The 10,319-nt window shown below is 47.8% G+C and overlaps 3 protein-coding genes across 3 annotated transcripts; 1 reads left to right on the forward strand and 2 right to left on the reverse strand.

The window, feature by feature from the left end:
- Positions 1–1,014: 1,014 nt before the first annotated feature.
- AGABI2DRAFT_193380 (hypothetical protein) lies at positions 1,015–2,813 on the reverse strand. Its single transcript, XM_006462010.1, has 5 exons — positions 2,708–2,813; positions 2,379–2,641; positions 1,460–2,328; positions 1,238–1,410; positions 1,015–1,188 (listed from the first exon to the last, which is right to left on the reverse strand). The coding sequence occupies exons 1-5, from the start codon at positions 2,804–2,806 to the stop codon at positions 1,087–1,089; spliced, it is 1,506 nt and encodes a 501-aa protein (XP_006462073.1). The 5' UTR covers positions 2,807–2,813; the 3' UTR covers positions 1,015–1,086.
- A 96-nt stretch (positions 2,814–2,909) lies between these two features.
- On the forward strand, positions 2,910–5,791 carry AGABI2DRAFT_206259 (hypothetical protein). Its single transcript, XM_006462011.1, has 12 exons — positions 2,910–3,112; positions 3,165–3,409; positions 3,463–3,584; positions 3,636–3,732; positions 3,783–3,918; positions 3,981–4,531; positions 4,586–4,666; positions 4,714–4,862; positions 4,918–5,023; positions 5,072–5,294; positions 5,350–5,496; positions 5,549–5,791. Exons 1-12 carry the CDS (start codon positions 2,936–2,938, stop codon positions 5,720–5,722), a joined length of 2,208 nt encoding a protein of 735 aa, XP_006462074.1. The 5' UTR covers positions 2,910–2,935; the 3' UTR covers positions 5,723–5,791.
- Positions 5,792–6,503: 712 nt separating this feature from the next.
- On the reverse strand, positions 6,504–9,389 carry AGABI2DRAFT_143770 (hypothetical protein; the record flags this gene model as incomplete). Its single annotated transcript, XM_006462012.1, has 9 exons — positions 6,504–6,702; positions 6,782–6,794; positions 6,837–6,954; positions 7,131–7,181; positions 7,239–7,639; positions 7,685–8,740; positions 8,791–8,829; positions 8,888–9,002; positions 9,057–9,389. The coding sequence occupies 9 exons, from the start codon at positions 9,387–9,389 to the stop codon at positions 6,504–6,506; spliced, it is 2,325 nt and encodes a 774-aa protein (XP_006462075.1).
- Between the last annotated feature and the right edge of the window lie 930 nt (positions 9,390–10,319).

Genomic DNA, 10,319 nt, shown 5'->3' on the forward strand with positions numbered 1-10,319 from the left:
AAGGTTCGAAGCGTCGATAGAGAAGGCAACTCACTGGTTTTTCGTCCATCTCAGGAGTCTCCATCTGCGGTGTTACCAGGGCCCTCGGTCCGGCTTCCCAACGATCGCGCAACGCTTCCCGTTAACTAATTGTCAGACCGCTCTCTCGATACGTTCTTGAGCTAACAGAGGCGGGGGAAACAGCGCGGTCGGTTTACGGGACATTTGGACGGCTCAAGCAGATGCTGGCTCAACACCAACGCCACATACTTGGGAGGACGTAACAGGATGCTACTTGAACCTGGAGCACGCAGAACGATCAATAAGAGAATCTACAAGTAGACGTAGACATACGCATGCTCCGCTTCTGGGCTTGACGACTCGATGCGCTGATCCGCTAGACATCGACCGCCTTGAGTGGCGTTGACTGGCTAACAATAAGAATAAGACGGTCACCTCTTTGGACGCCACACATCATATTCAGCTGGCTAGGAACGTCAGGAGCCTTGATAAATGTGAACATCATGTAGGCGCGTCCATGATGGAAGAAAGGAAAGTCAAGAGAGACGTTGAAGGAGAAGACAGAAAGACAGTTTGATGAAAAAAGCACCACATAACAGGCATTTTATATAGAGGGTAACCGCCACAACCTCTTCCTGGACATGCAGCATATTCCGCATTAGGAGAGTAACATACGCGTCTATGCGGATGTCATTCAATCGACCCTGACAACAGCATTTCCGACTAAGTGTTGATTGGTCGAGCTGTGTGGCTTCTGTGATTAATCAATCTATCAGCTTCTTTTGGCAAAAGGGAAATGTTCTCGAAGGCTGCGTGGAAGGGAAATTTTCCAGCTTGGGTACCTAACTGGCATGAGCACGGAAACAAGTCACCGCGAAACCAATTTGAGAAACGTTATTGTTGATTTTGGATGATAGGTCTCGTGCTCATAACCATGTGCGAATTTTCGAATGGCATTGGAACGTTGAGGGTTGTTTCAAGAAGATTGAGGCTCTTGCAATCTCAGGTATAACAGCATTTCCAAATTGTGATCATACATTCGCCATGAGATCGCAATTAAAGTCACGTACAAAATAATGCTACTGTTCAAATCAGGGCAGGTGTCATGTCAATGATAGAACGAGGACCCCTGCTTGTATATTCAGCTTTTGACACGTAATTCCTTCCGTTGGAATCATTGAAGATAATCTTACAAATTGGTCAACTTAGTTATTGATGTATTATTCACGAGACCCACCTTCGCTGTTATGCTAGTGCCTAGGAAGGCTGCATAACTGTTTCCTGTCTCACGGTACTCAGCATAGTACTCTGGCACAGTGAGAACCCGTGTAGTCCGAAACTGCATGTCCATGGAGGGGTCAGGACTGTACAATAATGGCGCTAGCCTGGATTGCAAAGCGAGGCCAATGCCTATCAGCCATTAGCGACTAAGCTTTGACTGCCAAAAGAAGAGAGGTACCTTTCACATGCTGCGTCACATCTCCAGTGAGCGCCAATCCTTGCCGAATGTATATACGCTGGTCAACATCCGTTAGGTTCACCGCATGCGCAACCACCTCCTGTAACGATCTTAGCGGTATGTCATCTTCACGTAACGCGACACCATTGAGGCCATTTAGCAGTCTTGGATCGAAGAGTGGCTCGCACATTCTGTGCCGTTCCTTGCCAAGAGTTAGGGAATGCGCACCGAACTGTACTGTAAGGAGGTCCATAGCTTCAATTTCACGGGCGCGTGCTAGTTCAGCAGCGGTCGCTTTTGCTGTGGCTTTTTTCTTCATACCACTTTCTATCACAGCCTTCTCCTTCCCCGCCACAACGATAGCAGCGATGTCAGTCACCCCTTCATCTTCTGGTGCTGCTGTTTCACCATCCGAAGGGACTCTTATATGGCCATCTTTCCACAGTTGCTGGACGAGTTCCAAAAGCCTAGTCTGTAGTGTTTCTTGGTCAAGCGGATGATCGGGCGGAGACAGGGTGTTCATGACGGATTGGTTCGATCGTAGAAGGTGAGCAAGGTAGATTTCACAGTCTCTGAGACCCAATGGAAGGTGGGTCCTGCCTTGGTGGACGATATATCCGTCATAGATAGAGGTGATGTCGGTTTCATAGTCGCCAATGTCTACTACGACACCGCTTAGGCTGTTTGTGGCGTACATTTGAACGATGGGCCGTTCAACAATCCCGAAACCAGGAACGTTGAAACGTTCGAAAAACATTTGGCAAATGCGTTCGTACGTAGTTCGTGGGAGTCCAGAGGCAATAGAGAGTAGAACGGGTGATTCATTCTGGACGCGTCGTCGCTCCAGTCTGTTGAAAAGGATGTGCTTCCTGGAGGATTATGTCAGTAAAGCACTTGAAGGCAACTGGGTTGTACGCACCAGATGGCCTCTGCTTGGCCCCAGTCTGCAATGTCTCCTTTGGCAAACGGCCACGAGATGATGAGATCTTGTCCTGCAGCTATAGCTTCGTCCAATTGTTTCCCAACTAAATAATCTGTCACCGCAGCCTTCATAGGTTGTGGCATTGCTGATGTTGCTCGGCTGCTCGAGCCAGTCATAGCGTCAAAGACGCTTCCATCCCGTGTCGGCGGTACGGTGTCCCCCGTCGGAGATCTTCGCAGCCCAACGCGTGCCGGTATTTCCTATGTGGAAAATCAACATTCGCTAGATTCTCTGGGGACAGTCATGGCAATGATGATATAACGCACTACACTAGGCGTTTTCAAAAGATCAAACAGGCCTAATCCCGCTCGAACGACTGTCCGACTGGTCTCGATGATTATAACGTTGGCATCGCGCAAAGACATGAGAGCAGTGAATGGAGTGGATGTTAAGGTTAGGGTTCGGAGTGCTTAAAAAATTATCTCCATATAGACATCGTATGATCCTTCTCCTCCTCGCGTGCTAATGCAATAGCTCGCCTCTCTCAATCAACCATGTACTCGCGACTCGATGTCGCCCCCTCTGGCGAAAAACATTTCACAGACTACGTGCGTTGGAGGCTTCTGGTCAACGATGGCGGTCGACACACTTGGCACTATCTCAGAACAGATGAGGAGTGTAAAGCCTGGCCCCAGAATGCAGTTGATAAATACTGGCTCGGCTTAGACACGGTACGCGCATCTCGCCTTGAAATAGAGCTCAGACGACCTTATGCTGTCATAGGGGCTACCTGACTTACCTCCTGCCAAGGACGCATTTGAGGCTGCAAAGAATGGTTATGAATTCTATAAGAACCTGCAGTCAAATGACGGTCATTGGCCCGGTGAATACGGCGGGCCTATGTTTTTACTTCCTGGCCTTGTCATAGGCTCCTATGTATCCGGAATGGGTTTCAAGGAGGAGGAGCGTTTGGAAATGATTAGGTATCTATTCAATCGGGCCCACCCTGTCGATGGAGGCTGGGGCATGTGAGAAATATCTTTTTCGGCGACGTCTATTTAGACTGAATTCAATTGTGCAGACACGTCGAAGGGGAGTCATCGTGTTTCGGTACGGGGCTCAATTATGTCGCGCTACGCATCCTCGGCGTCGATGCAGACCATCCTGTCTGTGTGAAGGCACGCGCCTGTCTTCATAAACTTGGTAACTACAGTACTCCATCAAATACCTGTATAAATTAACAGTTGGGAATAGGTGGTGCCGCTGCCATTCCTGCTTGGGGAAAATTCTGGCTTTCTTTGCTGAACGTTTATGACTGGGAGGGCAACAATCCCGTTCCCCCAGAGCTTTGGTGAGAGGTCTTCTGTCGTCAATGAACGTGGGTCTAACAAGGTCTAAAAGGCTTCTACCGGATTGGTTGCCAATTCATCCTCATCGGTGGTGGATCCATACTCGGACTGTATATGTCCCAATGAGCTACCTCTATGGTATCAGGTTTACGTTCCCTGAAAATGACCTGGTTCGGGCCCTCCGTCAGGTGAGGGACTGTCTGATATGTTCTCGCCTTAATTCTCAATCACTTTTTTTCAATATTATCAGGAGCTCTATACCCAGGACTACTATTCTATTTACTGGCCAGATCAACGGAACAATGTTTGTAAGGTCGATCTCTATTCTCCTCATTCCAAACTTTTCGACGCCATCAGCGTCGTGCTCAGTGTGTACGAACAATGCACTATCCCACCACTTCGTAACACCGCCGTCGATTGCGCCTATAAATTGATTGTCTACGAAGACGATAACACTGAATATCAAACGCTCGGTCCCGTGTCGAAAATGTTTAATCTCGTTGCTCGTGCTCATGCTGAAGGTCCAGAAAGTCATGCGTATAAAATGCATGAGATCAAGCGTCAAGATTTCATGTGGGTGGGCGAGGATGGCATGAGAATGTGCGGCACCAATGGAAGTCAATTGTGGGATCTAGGGTTTATTACACAGGCTCTAGTTGAGACCGGGCTAGCGAAACTTGATGAAAACAAGGAGAGCCTGGTCAGCGCCCTGCAATGGCTTGAACAAGCGCAGATCAGAGAAAATCCGAAACATTATCACAGTAGCTACAGGCACACAACCAAGGGAGCATGGGGGTTCAGGTACGCAGTCTTCATCATGGCCTGTCATTTTCTCAGGCTCATATTACATACAAGTACCAAAGAGCAGGGGTATACCGTCAGCGACTGTACAGGCGAGGGATTAAAATCCGCGATTTACCTTCAGCATCATCTAGAGTAAGTTTGCTACTGCCACATGATGGACAAAATATTCATGACTGCAGTTTCACCCCAAAACTTATATCAGATCAGCGTATGTTTGATGCTGCGGATGTTCTCTTGACAATGCAAAATCCTAGCGGCGGTTATGCAAGTTATGAGCCCGTAAGGGGACCTAAGTTTCTTGAATGGTTGAACCCGGCCGAGGTCTTCGGTATGTTCTGTTTATCTTTTGACGTACTTTTATCTCATGTATGTATTTTGGTCAGGCGACATCATGATTGAGTATCTCTATCCAGAATGTACAACTTCTGTCATCACCAGTCTCGCCACCTTCCGCAAAATATACCCCGAATATCGGACAGAAGCTATCGAGTAAGTCGGTGATCCTTGATGTACTATACTCATCTAACTTTTGTGTAGGCGAACCATTCGAAGTGCCATCAAATACCTTCATGAATCACAAAAACCTGAGGGGGGATGGATCGGCTCTTGGGGCATTTGCTTTACTTATGCTACGCAATTCGCTTTAGAGTCCCTTGCCCTCGTCGGCGAAACCTACGAGACCAGCGAGAATTCACGCCGCGCCTGCGAGTTCCTCCTCCGCAAGCAGCGTGCGGATGGTGGTTGGGGTGAAAGCTACAAGGTGCGCTTTGTTTACAAATCGCCACTTTCTACGACTGTAGTCTTATGATATCTAGTCTTGTGAATCCAGCACCTGGATCGAGCATGAAGAAACTCAGGTCATACAAACGTGCTGGGCAGTCATGGCTTTGATGTATGCTAAATATCCTCACGCCGATCCTATTGAACGCGGTGTACGCCTTGTGATGTCCCGCCAGCTCTCCGTGCGCATTTTTCTGTTGTTGTGTTCAATAACGTCTCTGATAATTGATTTAGAATGGCTCTTGGCCTCAAGAAGCCATTGAAGGTGTCTTCAATAAGACCTGCGCTATATCTTATCCCAATTTCAAGTTTTCATTCACGATATGGATGCTAGGAAAGGCCCATCGGTATTTGAAAGACTTGAGGGCAAAGAATGGTGTCGCAAACGGTGGATTGAATGATCGGTGACACTGATTTGCTAGAACCGCACTAGATTTGATTTATGTGCTCATATAATCCACTATTCTGCTAATTGGCGTCACATTGACTGATGAACTTGAAGAGCTTGCCATTGAATGCTTCTGATCATGTGGGAAACAGGGAAGAGGCACGATGGAAAAATCAAATACTAAAAACGCAGCTTATTTCCTCAAAGGGACTAATCGGCCGCATGGTAAAGGACGAGTCTTAAGGCCTTAAGGACTCGTAGTAGCTCTTATTAGAATAGTTTCGTCTGTAGTGTGAAGCGGAACCGCGCGACTACTTCATCACAGCACACTAAATTGATACACCGAATATTTCTAGTTTCATATTCATAGCCGATGCTATAGAGAAGTTTGGAAAAGATAGTTTTGGTACTAAAGCATGGAGCGGGGTTCAAATTGGATCGACAGAAAGAATAGACCACATGTTGAAACGGAAAACTTTTACCGAGTCGCACAGTCTAAAAAAAAGTTTTATCCTTCATTAATCCCGGCGTCGATTCACAAGATAATCACGATAGATCAAACTATCAAGTTTTTTATTCTCAATGTGCTATGCTTCCACCACCCACTTTAAAAACATACCAGTGAATCGAAAAGTCAAACGTCGATTAGTCCACCTCTGCAGTAATCCGAGGTACGAACTGAGACTCACATTTCTCATCATCAACTCAAGGCAATTTGCACAATGTGCAAAACCTGTCAAGGCGATTTCATGGAATCAATACACGGACTCGTTCCGAAAGATGAGGATTCGAACTCGTATATTATACAGTGCTCCCATACTTTCTACGATCCTCTGCTGAAAGTCTAATCCAAAACCAATATGCCCACTCCGATACACCATCATCCAGATCAACAAATCGAAATTCTACACAGCACTGCCCCATGGAAGTGAACAGAACTGTGACAATATAACCAGGAGAATGGGCCTTGCAACTTTGCAACTGGCGTTCGAACTGTTCACTGCAAAAAGAGCATTGAGGCCACCCATACCTCCGAAAGGTGGTCTTCCAGTTTTGGTACTTTCCTTTCTCCCACTCACCCTTCCGTCCATGCTGCACAACATTAATGGTTGCAAACGCAGATGCTCTACTCACCTCGCAAGATGAATTCCACGGTTCGGACGAGGTTGTCACAGTTCCAGTAGCATGATGGGATAGCAACTTGACTGCGTTGGGTAAAGTGGAAACGCCAACCGCCCTGTGTGCCTTTATCCTAGCAGGACGGCGAAATCGCAACGTGACATGAGCAAGGATAGTGGAAATGTCAACTGCCTTCAGGGGCATGTGCTTAAGTATGCCATGCTTGATGAATTCATGACGTCCACATTCATCCTTCCACATGCAGTCAGCCTCAAAAAACGTGGAAGAATTAGGTGGTGGAGGACTCACAAACACTGGCTGGTGCAAACGATGATAAAAACCGTGGGCATACGACTCAGCCTGCGTGGTCAAAAGACGAACGCAGAACTCGCTCCGGAAGGTTGGATCTCCACTTACGAGCCCTCTCGCAACGACTCCAAAAGCCAGTTTATACAAACTCAACCGCGTTCCCTGGCCATTCCAAGTACTTCCTTCATCAGCCGGCCAAGTCAGTGAAATCATGTCACCAGTCCCGGGACCACGCCTCAGGATACCATACGCGAATCTATAATCTACATCATCATAATCGATTCCATTTGGAGCCTCATTCAAGACTCTGAATGCACATTCATTCTTGAGTTGTAGAGCTTCATGGCGCATATCATGGAAAAAATTGGATCGGGAAGAGTCAGATACGTAGTCGATGAATGATTTATGGAATGGTACGAGCTTCTGCAGATGGGCTGTATCACGCCTAGGAATGCGCAAAACTGATTGGAGCTGATTGACGGCAGCATAAGCTTCGTCCGGTGTCATGGCTAACCAATTACACAAGTCGACAAAGGTCCCTCTGCTATACATACCCAAAGCTTCATCCCAGCGTGACGCCAATGCCAAGACAAATTTTCGGGTGTGTAGGATGACTTTGGCAGGAACATTGGACAAGATCCGGGCATACAGCGCATCTAGTAGAGCCATCGGGTGCTCCTCTCGCGGGATACTAGTCATTGGAAGATTATCAATCACCTTCAGGACGTCGGAGAGCTGTGAGACTGGGTTTCCAATGTTCAAGTCGCCAATATATCTGATGACCGTATCCGCATATGCAAATAATCCACCGGAAGCATTCGCTAGTTTCCAAAAGTTTCTTTTGTCAGGCCACTCCGAGTGTGGATCGAATGAGCCCGAGTCCCCTTTGATCACCTCCAGTCTTTCACGAAGGAATCGTTCAACATCCCCACGGCCCTCGTCGGAGTCTACCTGGATCTCCTCCCTCTCATATGCTGGCATGACATTCGCTCTAGCAAAGAAGGAACTGATGTGTCTTTCGGGGCGGCTTGCAATGAGCCAGACGAGGGGTGAGGAAGGGTGCATGATGCAGAAATCAGATATGAGGCGGAGGAGCTCTAGTTGGGTGTCTCGGCTATTACATTCATCAAGGCCATCAATGAGAATCAAGACGCGACCGACAGACTTCAGTTGGTCGCAATGAATGAAGGGTTGAACGAAAAAACGTTCGAACTGGACAGGCATCGACATCTGGAGGAGGGATGGGTCCCGCTCGACCTCGCACTCGATGAGCTGACGGTAAGGTGCATGTTTAGCTGCCAGCTGGTAAGAAAGGGTTAGGATGGTTTTTGTTCCGTCGTCACGTCCATTGATCGCAAAGAAGACGGACATATGGCAGGTCACTGGGAGATTGGGGGAATCAGCAACGCTCTGCATAACAGCTGACTTTCCAACTCCGGCAGCACCAACCACCCAACAAATCTTTTGCTCGCCGTCACAGTTGGCGATGAAGTATAGACACCGTTCGAGGACAGCCAAACGTGTTCCGGGATGACATCGTGGGGGTGGATGACGAGCGGAAGAGTCGGCTGCTGCCCCAGGTATTGTTTTTTTCAGGAGTTTCTCCATGACTGGCAGAGGTAGCTATGAGTGGGTGCAACGAAACAAGAGTATTGCTTACATTGGCTAGATATGTTGTTAAAGCTGTTTGTCACAGCGACTAGCCGAGATACGGTTAGTGTTGGCAGAACAAAAAGGGTATATCTCTAATCTCTCACTATATCCCTTATTGCCGTCGATGAAGGTTGGTTCCATCATAGAGAAATCATGGGCGCCGTCAAACATGCCTTGTTTCTTGTGTTGACACTGTGACAAATCCTTATCTGCGGGCGACTACGAGTATATCAACATCTTATTTCGCAGTTGAAATTGATAAGAGAAACTCACAGTCGGAGGTTCATAATTGAAAGATCGTTGCGATGCTGTCATCTGCATATGTAATGATGACAGTGATACGGGAGGCTTTTGAGCTTGAACGGAGTCTGTGTGGTCGGAAGGAGGCGCAAGCTGGGTGTCCCGTTGGACAACGGAATGGTGTGGGCTGGACACAGATACCGCGTTTGGTGGAACAGCGCCAATCGAGGTGACCAGTCGCGATGCCTGTGAGGGTTGGCCACCAAAGTCGACTGGTACTCTGTTCAAGGGAGGGCGTCTGGTAGAGCTTTGATGAATGTCATTTCCTGGAATTGACAGATGAGAAGCGCTAGGGGCCGCATTCATGTCCTGCTGTGATAGATTAAGTGTAGAGGAAGGACGAGAGGACGAGCAGTGAGAAGGGTCGAGGCAAGGAGAGGCAACAGGTGCATCATTGCAAGCATCCACCGAAGATGACTTTGAGCGTGAGCGGCGAAAACGGAAGAATCGACGGCATTGAAATGAAAAGCCAGGCATCAAGAACAGTGAGAGGAAGGTAAAATGATCCCAGCCATCGAACACAGATATCGCTCGCACGAAGGGTGTGCACAGCGCCTCGTTATATTTGGAACAGGTAGATGCTCAGAGGACAGAAAGAAGCCTGTTTTTCTGGGGATTTTAGACCATTAATACAGTTAAATGTTGACGACCATTGCAATGGATGTGTTATTCGAGACGAAAGCAGTCGAGAGAAGGACTTGTGATTATAAGATACAAACATGCCTTTCTCGGCTTACTGCCGCTTGACTCGTGACTGATATGTTCCCGCCCAACAAGCAGTCCATGGCCTCCTACCCGTCGATTGGGTGCATTTCAAACCTGACGTGCTAAATTGTTGGCCTCAAGAGATGACAAGCACCCTCAGAAGTCACGACTTCAACTTCCTGTCTCCAATCCTAGCCCTGTTCTTCACCCTCGCTTCGACTTCTTACGATCTTCGCCGTCGCTACCATCATGATGTCCCGCCGGTCCTTGCTTCTAATTCTCTATACTTATTCCTTTATTCTAATGTTCTACAACTTCCTTGGTCGTATGTTCGCCTCCATAGTCGCATTGCTTCACATGGTTTTCCCATCGCATGTTGTCCAAAGAGTTCAAGCCATAGTTTCCACGTTCTCCCGGTCGACAGTAATATCCGTCAGACGAAAGTCCATCCAATCAATAGAACTCGAATGGATCTGGGCCATCTGCGTTAGCCTCCTTGGCCAAAACCCAGTAACTCCGCAGGATGTCCGC

This window comes from Agaricus bisporus, assembly GCF_000300575.1.
Source record: "Agaricus bisporus var. bisporus H97 unplaced genomic scaffold AGABI2scaffold_6, whole genome shotgun sequence".
In the NCBI taxonomy this organism is placed as follows: Eukaryota; Fungi; Basidiomycota; class Agaricomycetes; order Agaricales; family Agaricaceae; genus Agaricus; species Agaricus bisporus.